This window comes from Heliconius melpomene, chromosome 1 (assembly GCF_056956725.1).
Source record: "Heliconius melpomene rosina isolate 202511_hmr_F chromosome 1, ASM5695672v1, whole genome shotgun sequence".
Taxonomy (NCBI): Eukaryota; Metazoa; Arthropoda; class Insecta; order Lepidoptera; family Nymphalidae; genus Heliconius; species Heliconius melpomene.
This window is the reverse complement of record NC_140389.1, coordinates 3,843,387-3,859,212: the sequence shown is the minus strand read 5'-3', so window position 1 is coordinate 3,859,212 and position 15,826 is coordinate 3,843,387. Positions and strand designations below refer to the sequence as shown.

General features: G+C 32.6%; 1 protein-coding gene and 1 long non-coding RNA gene across 2 annotated transcripts in view; one reads left to right on the top strand and one right to left on the bottom strand.

Annotated features, from left to right (window-relative positions):
* The window catches only part of LOC146540986 (nephrin-like), a 40,756-nt gene extending 29,260 nt beyond the window's left edge, over nucleotides 1-11,496 (bottom strand). The window contains exons 1-2 of the mRNA XM_085189351.1: nucleotides 11,333-11,496; nucleotides 3,874-4,101 (exon numbers count right to left, since the gene is read on the bottom strand). Coding sequence (XP_085045477.1) covers nucleotides 3,874-3,961 — 88 coding nt within the window. The 5' untranslated portion in view covers nucleotides 3,962-4,101; nucleotides 11,333-11,496. The remainder of the gene's footprint in view (nucleotides 1-3,873; nucleotides 4,102-11,332) is intronic.
* LOC146540987 (uncharacterized) lies at nucleotides 410-1,811 on the top strand. Its single transcript, XR_014878201.1, has 2 exons — nucleotides 410-527; nucleotides 1,439-1,811. It is a non-coding gene; the product is annotated as an uncharacterized LOC146540987 (long non-coding RNA).
* Nucleotides 11,497-15,826: the final 4,330 nt, after the last annotated feature.

The following is a 15,826-nucleotide window of genomic DNA, read 5'->3' as shown; positions in this document are numbered from 1 at the left end:
CGTGGATTGTCTAGTTGCCGGAGCAAGGATTAATTAATTAATATAATTTCCTCGAGTCGGATCGAAGCCGTCTTGTTTACTATCAGAGGCTATGCTGCTGCGTCGTGACGGCTTCATCTTAAAAATAATTTAATTTCGACTAATCTTGTTCGACAAATCGCGGCGTTAGATTCATCAAGTTGATTGAAATACAGAAATTAACGCCATTCTTCATTTTGTCTTGCTACCAAAAAATAATTCATTCCACCGAGAAGAAATCGAACCCGCAACAGTCACATTTAAAGCCAAACACTGCCGCTGCGCTACGATGGCGTAACAAAGAAATCTATAAAAAAAATACTATAATTAAGATAATACCTTAAAAAGATAAAGTTCAAGTATCGAAGACATACGTAGAAATCGTTCACACGGCACATATTCCACTCAACCGTTTTGAGCACGACACTAGCCAATACTTGCCTATATAATATAGTGCTCTTATCAGTATTGTCATAATATTGCGAGTGAATCAACTGTTAACACGCGTTGTGAGTATTGATAACGTTCTTTCCTTATCTGTTTTGTTTACTATATCTTTTGTGTTGGGATTTCTTTTAGATGAGATTAGTTTTAGCACGCGGTTTTGTTTTGGCTTGTGTTTAAGGTATTTTGGATACAATATTAATAAACATTGAAATGCTTGTGTGCAGTAGTGGGTTCGATAGACCCTCGGCTATACAATTTCTTCAGCTTCACTCTGTATCCCGTACATAGTAGGGTAGACAGAGAAAATCTAGCAACCTAGTGTTGAGACACTCCGTTGACCACTCAGACATTTCCGTTCCCACTTTCCGCCGAATTCTTTAGTTCATCTGCTCTAAGATGATTAGAATTGTTTGTGTCAATTCTTTTAGAAAACGGAGAAAAGCTGAACATCGATCTTATTTTTTCTCCAAACATACAAAAAATATTGGTTATTTTTTTTATATCTATTATATTTTAAAGAAGTGAAGTGAAGTGTAATAAAAGTATGACTTCATAAGCGTAACGCGTTCAGTGTTGTGTGAAATAACATCTCACGTCTTCAAATATTATGAAAAATACTCACAATATTGTGTTTGGAGAACTTTTAAAAATTTCATATAAGTATTTGTCTCCTCGAGATTTAAAAGTTTAAGATATTTATTTGCCGACAAATTTGATTTTCGAATTTAACAACTTGAGTTGAGAGGCAGAATTCAACGCCGTGCTCCGTCTCGGCACCAGAGCTAAGAAACGAAAAAATAAATTTAAATAAATATTTCATTTCCCCAAGTGGAGATCGAATTCACAACTAGTCGATTTTGCAGCACACTTTGTGTCTCTGCGCCACGGCTGGTCTGACTACTGAACTGACTACTGGTCTGTATACTAGTACAAAGTATTTCTATATAGTAAAACTAGGTTTTTATGGTTGCAGAAACAACAAAATTCTAACAAAATGTCAAACATCAGTGACAACGTTCCAACTGACACCAAAGACAACCAATGCAAAAAATGCAAATGCACAACCAATAAAGGTGATAAGGATGGATGTTACTGCATTGAAACCCATGGTCAACCATGTGTCTGCGTTTGTATGGACAAGAAAGGCAATATAATACGTTGCAAGGATTGCGAGTGTGTAGATTCTTGCAAGTGCAAGAAAGATGGTTGCGTCTGCATTCCTACGGAGGGTGCTAGGTGCATTTGCGTATGTCGTGATGGTAAAGGTGGATTTAAGAAATGCACTGATTGTAAATGTTAAAAAAAAATACTGTTGAATTGATACATACATCCTTTTCTTATAGAAGTCGGTAAAAAAATATGTTTTGAGGTATCGTCTATTAAATTTAAAATTTGCAACTAGTAGAATTGATTTGATACATTTATATTTTAATATTCTAAGCCATTTAAAACCGTTATCAATTATTTAATTGTATTTTTTTTTATTTTGTTTAATTGCAAGTAATAAAAATTCAAAATAAACAATATTTTTTTATTAATTTTATTTACCTCTTCAGCTTTGTTCTTCTTATATTTACCTCGAAAATCATTAATATATATTTTTTTATTTCAAACAGCTCATTCGATTATAATAAGCTCTAAATACGCTAATAAAATGCAAAATTAATGTAAAAAAAAATACCAACCCCGCCATTTTAAATTTAAAACATTAGCAAAGGGTTTTGTAAACGAATGGGTCTTATTAGAAGTGATTACACAAAATGGTGGGTTTTCATCGCAAACATAACGCCATAATGAATATTGCAACTGAAACCGTCACGGCTGTAAAGTGGACGTGTTATTTGTTTTAATTATTTTAATTAATGTGGGGGCGAAAGGTTTATACTGGGGCCGAAATTTAAATTGCTAATTATCAAATGTCACAACTAAATGTTGTTGAAGTTGAATTTTTTTTATTTGTATAAGAAGCTAATCTATATACATAAAACCGAAAGGTCACTCACTCATCACGGAACCTCAGAAACTACATGTGCTAGGAAGCTGAAATTTTGCATAGAAGTTACTTATAGGACGTAGGTGCTCGCTAAGACGGGAATTTGCAATATTCGATTTATAAGGGGTTGTTTTTGGGGTCGAAAGTTTATATGAGACTTCGTTACGACAATTGCTAATAGTCTCAAATTTTGCATAGACGTCACTAGGACGTAGCCATGGAGACAGAAATTAATAATAACACAGTTCACGCGGGTGAAGCCACGGGCGGGCCGCTGGTATTCTATATATGATACATAATTTTAAATAATTCATTCCTCCGACTGGAAATCGAACTCAAAACCTTTGCGCATGTAATCAAGCACTGTGCCGTTGCACCACAATAACCTCAAATACACAAAATACAAATAAAATATTTCAAGAAAATGTTTAATTTCCTCGAGTGGAAATAGAACCCACGACGCAAAACGACTGGCTAGAATGTAAATTTCAAACATAATTCAAAACAAACTCCGCTACAAACAATTGTTCGAAGTAAAGTAAAACTAAGCATGACACTCACTTCCTGTTATTAATGGAAGCGCTAATTCAATTAATGATATGAACTTCGAAATACCCTCGAGATTTAATTAAAATGTTTCTGTTATTATTAATCATAATCTAATTTTGGTAATTTATTGTAGAATTTTATAGAATTACTAGCGGCCCGCTCGCGGTTACACCCGCGTGAACTATGTTATTATTAATTTCTGTCTCCATGACTACGTCCTAGTGACGTCTATGCAAAATTTGAGACTCCTAGCATTTGTAATAACGAAGTTTCATACAAACTTTCGACCCCAAAAACAACTCCTTAGAAGTCGAATATTGCAAATTCCCGTCTTAGCGAGCACCTACGTCCTATAATTAACTCCTATGCAAAATTTGAGATTTCTAGCACTTGTAGTTTCTGAGATTTCGTGATGAGTGAGTGACCTTTCGATTTTATATATATAAGATATATTCATTAATAGTAAATATTTTTTTAGGTTACACAATTTTCTTATAATAACTTATACTAGAATCCTAATATGCGAGTAAAAACATGAAGATGCAATCAAGATTTGGTGGTAAGTATGTCAATATTTAATGTGTTTTTTATTTATTTTTTTATTTTTGCTCCGCAAGGACACAGTATTAAGTCTATATTTAACAGGCTAAGACCGTCTCCAAATTTACGCCAAAATTTTGAGACATTGCACTAGTAAGAAAACAAATTGTGACGTTAATCTCCGCCACATGCACATTTTAACATAACAAACCAAACTAATGGCATTTCTCAGTGAAAATTGAACTCTCACCCATCGAAAGCCCTGATATCTCAACTCTATCAAAACGACTTTTATAAACGAAAAAAAAAACTAACTAAATACTTACATGATTCTTCAATAAGTACTTCCTGCTGACATCTTACACAGTGCACTATACTCATTAGAACTATTAACAAATGTAATGTTAACAACATTGTCACACGTATATTAATTGATTGTTTCTATAAAATCACATTTCAGTACACTGCACTAATACGAATTATATTAATATATCTATACATATATATAAAGAATTATTTGTTATAGATAAAACACTTGGGTTCAATGTCAGCACCTGTAACAAAAAAAAGAGCTATTTTAAGCATAATAATATATAATAGGTAATTAAACTAAATCAGCTTCACAAACAAACTAGGTTCAAACTAGGTTCCCTCTGCCTACCCTGCTGTGTGCGAGATATAGGGTGAAGCTGAAATAGAATGAAGTCTATTGATTCAGGTGGAATTCAACGCACATTACGTGATGAAACTAGTAAATGGTTCCATAAATTAAGAACTGAACTGAACTGAGACTAGTAAAGAAACGAAAATATTTACAATATCTCATGTGTATAATCTATAAAAAAAATATAATGAAGAGTTTGTTTGTTTAAATGCGCTAATCTCATAAACTACTAGATCGAATCGAGAAAATATTTTTATGTTGGATGGCCAATGTATCACACTAAGTTATTCGATGCCGTGTAATCCACTGTACCCACTTGCTGTCATAGCAGCCCAGGCACTTAGTGTGTCATGTGTCATATATAACTTTTAATTATATTAGTTGTAATTTGACATCCACTTAATAATTTATTCCTGATCCAATTGCAAAATAGCTGCGGTCTTTTATTTCTACTCGATAGCGTTGTTGCATTACTGATAGGTACCTATAATTATACCTGATAATTGAAATTTTCCAATTTGTTCACTCCATTTTGCAGAATAATTAAATGTGGGGGGAAAGGTTTCGAATTAAAAATTTATATAGGCCGCTTGACGTTGAAGCGGGATGGGTAACCTGATTAATAGTGTGTGACAATCGGTTCGGTTATAAATCCTATACAAATTTAAAAAAAGGTTCCCGCAAACTTCATCGTCCATAAGTGAAAAAACTGACACGTGCAGAATAAATATTTATCCCTAGGGGGTATATGTAAAGTTTGAAACTCATTGAAAACAACGTCGATTGTTTACATTTTTTTATTATTTCTATTTCATTGCTTTTATCACTCAGTATTTACTATTTACTTCGATAGTTTTTTTTTTAAGAATTTAGAATATTTTTTCTAGAAAATAACGAAAAAATAGCATGAAAATATACTTAATCCGTGTTTTTAGGGATCATCCATATACGCGTCTATTTGACCTAAGAGCTCCATATTTCACATTTTGTAAAAAGTTTTTCAATTTACTTGACAAAATACAGCAAGTTTAATTAGTTTGGAGGAACATGAGGCTTACTTTTTAAAAAGTTTTCCTTTATGCCCTTCAATTATGATTGAACAGTCTTAATTTACAAAATTGGGACGGATATATTTTATACCATATTTTTTTAATATATTTTATATGATAAAATTATATTTACCTAAGTAGACAAAATTACAAATTTTTGGCCTATAATTATATTGGCTTTTGTTTGGAAAGAAAATAAATAATCTATAGATTTAACAAACGAAAATACAAGTTGTCATTAAGCATTTTTTATTTCCTTATTTATGGGGGTTACAATAATTGTAGGTTAGTGTTTACATGATATTTACCCAACGTCCAAATTTTTTTTTTAATTATTTTCTTATATAATAAATGCAAAAAAGATCTATTGCCAACAAAGAGCTGTGGACTTAAAGTAATAACTATCATACAAGCGTTGTAAGGTTATGAATTAAAGAAATTTATAGCATTTTGAAAATTTTACCTGTATATTTAATAATTCCCTCAAATGGGAATCGAACCTACTATCGTTGTATCAGAAGCTGTGCCAACACTGCGGTCTTAATCGATCGAGTTACTATATATAACAAAAGAACCTACATCCCAGCCAGGAATAGCTTCATTGTAGTGCTAGATGAATGAGCAGCAAAATTGAGCTTTTGAAGGCGCGTGTGAATACAGAGCAAATAAAGTGTGCAGGCCATTAATAAAATAAACATTTACTCAGGGAGACGTCCTGATTTATTGTTACAGAAGTTTCGCTATGCTGTTGGTACTTATGTACTGTAGTGTAAGCTTTTCTGTATATTGGCTATGTAAAGTGCTTGCAGCTTAAAGTACTGAATGCTAGATAAAACCGGCAAAGTGCGAGTCGAACCTATTAAAATTCCAGGCCATCGTGGCACAAGGGCACAAGGGTGTCACTGTAACGACGGCTGTAGGTTCGATCCCCACTCGGGGGAATGAATTATTATTTCATAATATTTTCGTTTTTTCGCCCTGGCACGGAGACAAAAAGCCGTCAGTGAGTTCCGCCACTCAACACACAGAGCCTTTAAGAATTTGGCGGAAAGTGGGAAACGGAGTGTCTTAACACTGGGTTCCCCAAAATTAATTAGGTATATTTACATAGCTAAAATTTTATAACTAATCTTAACTCTATTATACCTCAAGCTACTTAAATCATAATTTTTTAGTTAAGTACATATAATTTAAAAACCAGCCATCATTTATTTATTTCTTTTAATAATGGAAAAGAGTGTTTCAATCATAGATGTAAACTACGATCCAATTTTTTTATTCGTTTCGCATTTCTTTGAAAAAATTAAAGTAAATTGTATATATACGATTATACAGTAAATTTCTACGAAAAAAAGTACATATTTTTACAAAACTCCGAAACAAAATGTAAGTATTATATGAATATATCGACTTAACCTTTAGCTCTCGCATCGTTAACATATTTAATAATATACGTCACATAATATAAAAGGTTTTTAGGGCACGTAACCGACGGTCCCCGGAGGGCCTGTGCAAACTTATTTAGGCCGCTCCCCTACCAGGGCGATATTTAATTTTGTTACATAGATAATAATGTGTGATTTACAACAATTTGTGACCTTTTCATGATTAAATTAACTTTTTTTTGAAAATCCTGAAAATCCTCCATGTAGTAGGGTAGGTATTGAACCTAGTGTTAAGACACTCCGTCCCATATTTTCCGCCGAATTCTGGAAGCATTGCGTGTTGCGTGCAAACAAAGGCAAACCTCTACACCAGACATCGAAGAAATTAAAATATTATGCTATTGCATATTAAATATTTAATTTCCATCAGTGGGAATGGAATCCACAACATGTCACGTTTAGAATGCACCAAAGGCTAGATTTTTTAGATGGCATTTCAGTCAAGGGGAAAGAAATATTTCATTTCCTTGCTCTTTTAACAAGGCAAAGCAGCGCACAGCAGCAGCACAGCGTGTAGTTCCTCTACTCAACTTCGGCAGGAAGTGGTGAGTGGAAAGTGTCTTAATGGGAACGGAGTGTATTAACACTAGGTTCCCTCCGCCTTCCATATCATATATGAGAAACAGTGTGAAGTGAACAAAAACTAATAATACACTAATAATAATAAGTATATTTTTATATTACAATATGAACCAATTTTTTTCAAGAAAACGCGGCCAAGTAAGTTCTGCAGAGTGCGACCGAGTTGCGGTACAAGTGTTCACAGTCTTACTGTCGAGATATCCTTATTCTAACAATGCCTAGTTGGCCTACTGGGAAAGTTAAACAATGGAAATATCCGACCTTTAAAACTCGAGCTAAATTATAAAATTAAGTAGGTTATATAGTCCTTTTTTAAATAGGTACATTAAACAAAAAACTCCGTTTCTCATTTGCCGCCGAGTTTTCGAGACATTGCGTGTTGAGTGGCGGAACTTAACACCCCGCTTTGCCTCGTCAACAGAGCGAGGATATCCCCGAGTGGGTATCGTGCCCACAATCGTCGTGTTTACAGTCAGATATTCTACTGCGCCATGGAGCCTCTTCAGCTTTGACTACTGAATTTGTACATTTTTAAATAGCTATTCCACTCTTAAGATATTTCTAAGCATTTATCTTTGGGTATTGGAAATTTGTAAAAATTTCCCTGGAGAGATGGTTACAACATAAATAAGTAACTAGTGTACGAGTACAAGAACTTCGACGTAGCTTGATACAAAACGTACGGCTTAGAGGTCCGAGCGCTTGGACGGTTTCCAAGGGACGGGGGTTCAAATACCACTATCCTAAAATTTAATACGTTTTCTAAATAAATACCTATAAGAATAGATTTTAGTTACACCGCTTTACTATGCCCTTTGCTTCATTCAGTCACCCTATAAATTCTCAGTTCAATTCATACCATATGTACAATGTAGCTATAGCATATTCGAGATGGCCATTTCCACGGCTAGTAAGCAATTAATTTGGACTGAGTTGCTGTTATGACGATGTGTGAATAGCTAACGACGGTTTCAATGCAATTCGTATGCATGCGTATAGTATATAGCGCATTGTCCATGACCAGCTTTCATAGGCTAAAGATATTTTACAAGATCTGGACTTTTGTTTTAAATAGATTTGTTCGTCAAAACGTCTGTAATGGGCACAAAACTACTCCGGGATGGGCACGGACCTTCCGGGCCTCTATATTCCTATCCCTATGCTAGCTTTTGCCTACTACTTCAGATTTTGAGTGCTGGAAGTAATTCTAATCGCAAGTACAGTGGGTTGTATCAAAATGATTAATATGATTTAATATAACCCACAGCCACCCTCGGTAAAAGGTATTTAATACAATGAGTTTTTCGATTTGACCTACTAGTTTCTGAGATTAACCTATTGCTATCAATTATTTGTGCTTATATTTAACACTATCATACTAGTACTTGTAAAATTAAATTCTCTTTGCTTACTTTAATATCTATATTTTTTATTGTTAATAAAATTCAATTTATGCTCTCAATAAGCTTTATTCTTTATTTAGCTTCTAAAGCGAGCGAAACAGGGCTATTAAAAAATACTAAACTACTACATACTAGTGAACGGAAAAGCTAGTCGGGCGGAAAGGACCGAGTGAGTAGAAAGAGTTGAAATTAACTCGCGCAGTTTTACAGAGCGAAGTAAATACAAGATACAAAACTCTGGTGGTGGAAATATAAACTTATTTATTTAAAAAGAGTCCTTTCCATCTAAGGGCTTCAGGAATTTTCATCTAGATTACCTAGTTCACTACTTTGCTTTGCTTCGTAGTTAATAAAAATCCTAAAACATCAGCTTTTTCGCTCCCGTATAAATGTCGGAATATATTACAATCCCATAGGAAACTGCATTTTTTTACTTTTCTACAACTAGTTGCTCTGTGCGTTGCCTGGTACTCATTCGTTGAAATAGAAACATTCTTATTTCTAACTATTGATTGAAATCTATATGTATATATGTATTTACATTTAGTCTACCTATATGTAACGTTGCGAAATTATTATAATATGGGGTATATATCATAGAGCATGCATATTCCAAGGAATGGTTATATTTAAATTATTTGCCTAGCTTTGTTTAGTAGTAAAGCGTGGCCTTGACTTTAGGAATTCAACTCGAAATGTCTTGGAAAATTGGGCAGCAAATGAAGAACGGCATATTTTAATACTAGGTTTCCTCTGCCTACTCTAATATGGAGAAAAATGGATGGAAAATATTGCGGCGGATTACGTAACAAAAGTCATAAAATGCGTAAAAAAGATTAATTTTAATATATTTCTGCCTAGTATAGTAAATATTACAAAATATTAGGTTCAAAAATAAAGTTTTTCGTTCAATTCAATATATTTAATCAATTTATATGGAATTAAAACGGTCGTCGCGTGACTCGCATTCATATCGCGATCTAATTCTGTCATTTCGAATATTTAAATACCATATCTAGAATTACGGATATTGATCTTATAGTCCAGTTGTGTATATAACATAAAATAAATAAATAAATAAATCAACTTCACGCTCTATCCCGATCCGAATCTGTAGGCGAGATACGATGCCACAGACAGACATACACCGACATATCAAATTTACACTAACACCAATTTAAAAACAAATATTAGTTCGATAGATGGATTTCTGCTTCCGTTAGAAACAAGGTGTTGTTTGTTCCGCATATACCTACCTAAAGAACATAAATGTATAGCGAAGCACCTGCAAACCTTATCTTAGCCTTAGGGGATTCTATTCAGATTCATTGTGGGAATAACTGATTGTGTTCTAAGATTTATTACTATGTTTAGTATAGAGCATATTAGAATTGGGTGGCTTTTAACACTGTGGTTCTAGGCCGCCCACTGAGGCTCCCGTACCAATTTCAGGATTTTAGGTCAACGGGAAGTACAATTTATAATATTTTGACAAAGTTAAGTTTAGGCGTATGCACTCATTTTGTATGAAATTAATTACAAAACTGACTGTAAATGCGGGACGAGTTGTGGGTTCGATTCCCAGTTGAAAATTTATTTGTCCTGATCGGGACAGGGATTTTTGACGAATTATTCCACGTACTATGAAAGTATATATTTTAATTACTTTAAGCTTTTAATGAATACAAACCAGTATATTCGTAACTTATGTTTAGGTTACTGCCTTTTAGGGTAAACGAAAACAATACTTATCTTCTTCATCTTTTAACCATAAAATATTTTTAACCATATCATTTAATTGCATATATAGTGACATTGTGCCATAATTTTTCTCATATTGATCACCATAGGATAAACATTACAAACGGGACAAGAATAAAAGACATGTTTTTTATTATAATCCCGGTTTTGACGAAAGAATCCCCCTTTTTTTACTTAAAATGTTTGAAAATCTCGTTTTAAGGTGAAGTAATTTAATAGTGTATGTTGCTGCGAAGTGGTTAAGAAATCCGGCTGCGTAATAAACGCAGGTATAATGTAACAAATCATTTTAATACACGCAACCTTAATAGGTAGGTAGTCGAATAAAATTTTATTTGTCTTTTACAATCAAGCCTACAAAAATATACAAGATTGACAAAAATTATTTATATAAAAAATATAAAAGAAATCATACTCAATGAAATAATTGCAAACAAAAGTTAAAAGAAAAACAGCCGCCATATTGAAAGACAGATAATATAATTAGGTATATAGGATAAGTAACGACGAAGATCTCAATAATTGTGTATTGACATTAATTTGTAAAACGTCGCAGACAGAAATTTTCATATAAAAGTAATATAAATAATAAATATATATATATTTCTTTATCATTTATTATTATTATTTAAAAAAAATCATAATTAAATATCATTTATATTTCCTTTAAGTAAAAAGTACACAAAAAATATACACATCCCGTGTCATAAAATGTATTTTTTTTTTTATTAACTGCCTTACTAAACCATTAGGTATATTGTACTTTTTTTAGCACATTTTTCTCAACTACCAATCTTTATTAATTAATATTTATATCACATAGGTTAGAAAATAAATCTAAAATTAAAATCCCTAGTATAAAACATGATAAAATTACGAACCTTTACGAAAATAACAATCCCAGTCACAATCACTATTCAATTAGAACGTCACATAATACATATTGAATATAAAAACACTATATTTTATATTGCAAATATCGTAAAATACAGATTTTTATGGGTCAAACGATTATCTCCTTAAATGACATCTACTCGCGACGGACGCCGACGCGCAACTGCTGTTGGTTGCGGTCGAAAATTCAAATTTCAAAATTGGAATGATAGCATTAAAAACAGACTTAAAATTAAACGTTTTGTGTTATAAAATCTATCGTGATGTTAAAAAGCGTGATTTCCAATTTAATATTAATATATTCATAAAAAATTAGAAATGTGTATTTATAATGGCTATTAGATGTTACTTATTATATACGAAGACACAGATTGTATTACAATTAATTTATTAAAGTGAAGTATTCCCGACTGCTAAAGCACACGACTGCGAAAAACATAACCCATGTTTTTCGGGCGTATCTTGTTTGTATGTATTAATGTATTTTTTTAAAATTAAGTCCGCAATAATGTTTGCCTTCGTCTTACTGTGGCGTTAAATGGCACTACTTATAGATTAAAAAGTTCATAAATTTGGTTACAACAAAAGAAATGTCACATACAAAAGTAATATTACTCAAATTATTATAATTTCTAAGCTGTTCCTTAAATTCTATAATACGTGGAAAACTCATTAAAATACATAAAACTCATTAAAATTGTTAGCTAAAACAAAGCGGTTTCTTTAATAGAAGTAATACGAGTAAAATTTACCTTTTTGTGTGATATTTTATCTACAAAACGATCTATGGCTGGCTATACAAATATTTATTGCTGCTGTTGAATATGTATTTTAGAAAAGTTAAATTTAAAAGGCACATTTTTTTATACATACTAGAATAAATTGCAATTTATTTACAATAATAAATTCACACAGTATTTTATAAAAGTAAATGGCAACACTTTTTTACAGTGCCAATGTTTTATCTTCACGTTTGTATTTCTCGTTTAGAGGGTATACCTATATGCTCTATACCCCACTTTTCGTCCCAAAAAAAAAAATGTGCCTGTCCTCCAAGACGACCTCTCTCAATGACTACTTATAATAAGGTTCTTATAAAAGATAAAAACAACTAATTAAGAAAAAGACAATCTGCAATTGAAACAATAGAGTGAAAAATAAAACCCGAGAAAAACTGTATTTCAATACATGTTTTTATAAAAGAAAATTATATAAAAGACCAAATGAATTTGCAATTGTACGGGGCATTGTCTGAAGTCATTTAATTATGTTCAAATAGTGCTGCGGTTTTTTGGAATTCGATTTTGACTCGCGTGAATATATTTCGCATGTTTTCCTTTTTTGTTTCAATATTCAGTTTCGTAGTAAAAACTAATTCAATTTACAATCTGTGTGATTCAATGGTAGCAGTGTTTTATATTATTAAACTAGCAACCCCTCCGCGGTTTCGCCCGCCTATTATTATATTATAAGCAAATTATACACTTCCGTTTCCGTGTTGAGTGGTGGTACTTGATGCTGTGCTTTGTAAGTGTCTTAATGGGAACAGATTGTCTTAACACTTGGCTCCCAGGTTCTCTCTGCCTACCCTCCTACGTGTGGCACCAGAGCGAAGAACCAGAGCGAATAAATTTAAATAAATATTTAATGTTCTCTGATTTATTTATAATATATATATGATATACAAAACAGATATTAAATTCTTGAAGGTTCTATACTTACATATAACAGTATATGAAGAACTTAAATTTGACCAAGTTAGTTCCCAAATAACTTGAAGCGCTTTACGAACTATGGAAGTTAGAACATTTGAATAGAACTAAGCTAGCAACGGTTATGATTTGAGTAGTCTGTATAATAGTTTAATTAATGCAAGTTGCGTATTTCCTGTGGTCTAGATCTAGAATATTCCGTTGTTCTGTAACACTTCGGGTCTGGATTTGGAAATTATACATCACCTAAAATGTAGGTATTTAAAGGTCATAAGACTGTTTTTTTTGTGATGCTTTAGTAGATTCTAAAAGAAGATTGTCAAATCAAATCAGCCTATTTAGGTCCACTGCTGGACATAGGCTCTCTCCCAGGGTGCGCCAAAGCTCCCGATCCTCCGCCTTCCGCATCCAGTCGAAGCCAGCAACCTTCTTCAGAAGATTATAATTATAATATATTCAATACTAGCGGCCAGCTCGCAGTTTCGCCTTCTTGATCTACATAATTATTTATTTATTAGTATTTTTTGTATACATTTTTTTATATATGAACCGATTGACATAAAACATACAACAAACAATATGTTAAGGGCAGCTTACCAAAACGCTATAGCGATAACTGCATTTAATAAGTTGAGCCGTTTCTGCGTTTAGCGCGCACAAACAAACAAAATTATTCGGGGTTCTATTACATGACTAAATGGGATTTTAGATTTGCCTTCCTTACAATTTTAAAGAAAGAAATTAAAAATATAATTCCTTTTCAGAATACTCATTTATAGTTATCTTATTAGATAATTACTATTAAGATTTAATTGATATCTATAAGATTCAAAAAAATATGATATAACGACTCCTCCTCCTTTTACCTCCTGTTACGTTCCATGTCATCCGATATCATTGTCATACTGTAATCTATAGATTTACCAGAGCGCCATAACTTCGGGCGAACAAACGTTTATGACAGGTTGTTGACATAGGCATGGTTCTGGTTCCCATAACCTTTGCTGTTGTGTATGATAAAACCACGGGGATTCGACCTTGTCAAGTTTGGATATGTCAGATACAGTGAGTTATTAAGTCGTTTTGCTTGTGGAATGGTGAATTGATTTAAGTTTAGTAATAAGTTGATTCCATATTAGCGATTGTGGACTGAAATCTCGATTTTTTTAGCTTTGAAGAGTTCCTGTGGTTCACCATCTTGCTTCCACTGCGCTTTACCATCTTGTTCAGGATTCATTTATGATATAGTGATTTATGATATATTGATTAGGTTCTAAAAAATTGCGTAATGTAATGTATATTCTAAGAGGTAATAAAATAATAAGAAACATTTCGTGTTGAATGGCGAAACTCAACGCCGCAAAAACTACGTTTTGACTCACCAAACCTGAGGAAGTTTTTTTTGTCTGTACTTTGAAAATGCAGTAAAATATGTTCTTTGAGGAAATATAAATTCCAAGCTACCGAAAGATAACGTCAATTAGACCCGACATTTTCTCAGCGTTGCAATCTGACATAATTCATATGAATACGAATGCAAAATGCTGTAGAATGTCACTTAATAATGTATGAGGAAATTTTGATATTGCGGGAAAATTTTGTTGTATTTCTTAACCAGCAACCCGCTCGCGGTTTCGCCCGCTTGGAGTTATTTTGCAATTTTGTCAAATATAATACAATTGAAGCCCTCGTGGCACAGGTGCACTGAGTTCGATCCCCACTCGGGGCATTGAATTATAATTTATTGATATTTTTCATTTCTTCGTACCTTCACCACGGCGTTGTGTTCCGCCTTTCAACAGGCGATGCATTGAAAAATTTCGATTGTGATACACTGGTATATGCGGGATTCAGACAAAATTAAAAAAATATACCTATCTAAATAATAATATTATCCTTGAAATAAAAAAACAAATATGATAGCAAACTATTCAATAATTAGAACAAAATTAAATTAAAAACATACCCTTAAATTAGGATATACCCAGTTCATTTTGCTTATTTTACAATTTAAATATAATTTAAATATACCCGGTATTTTACGCTTCAATTTGTGTAAAAGGTTGATGTGGTCGCGCGCAATGAAGCTTTACAGTTTGTGCCGACCACTCGTTTGTGACCTGTATAATTTACTACTGAAAAGTTATATTGCAGGGAATATTAGGATAATAGTGATATTTTCTAAATATTTTAAAGAGAAAATGGAGATTTATACCCTAGTGTTAAAATCCTCCTTTTCCCACTTTCCATTTCCTCGATCAGGTAATAAAATAAAGCGTACATTTATTATATTTAAATGTTAAGAGTGAATATGTCACGATTTGCTGATCATAATGTGGATCTGGAGCCTAAACAAATATATTTAGGGATTTTGTTCTGTTATTCAATTTAACTTTTAGACTTGTGGGATTACCTTAGCTAGATTTATATGTCTATTCATAAATTCAAATAAATATTTAATTGAAATAAATAATTAAAGAGCAACAAAGGCATGATATCGACGCCATTTATAAAAAAAAATCACACAATGTTCCCAATGCAATTTAGAAAAAGAATTCCTAAGCTTTATCGATTTTATCTTAATTAGTTATTTTTGTGTAAAGTGTTCTTTTAAAGTTTTTCAGCCTTAATTATTATACCAGTTTGATTCACTCACTCCTGAATAGTCCACTCCACTAATTGTGGACTATTCAGGAATGGGCATGGATACCACCAGTAAAAAGAAAAGTAAAAGTAAAAAGAAAATTGTAGCAAGCTAACAGTACGTCA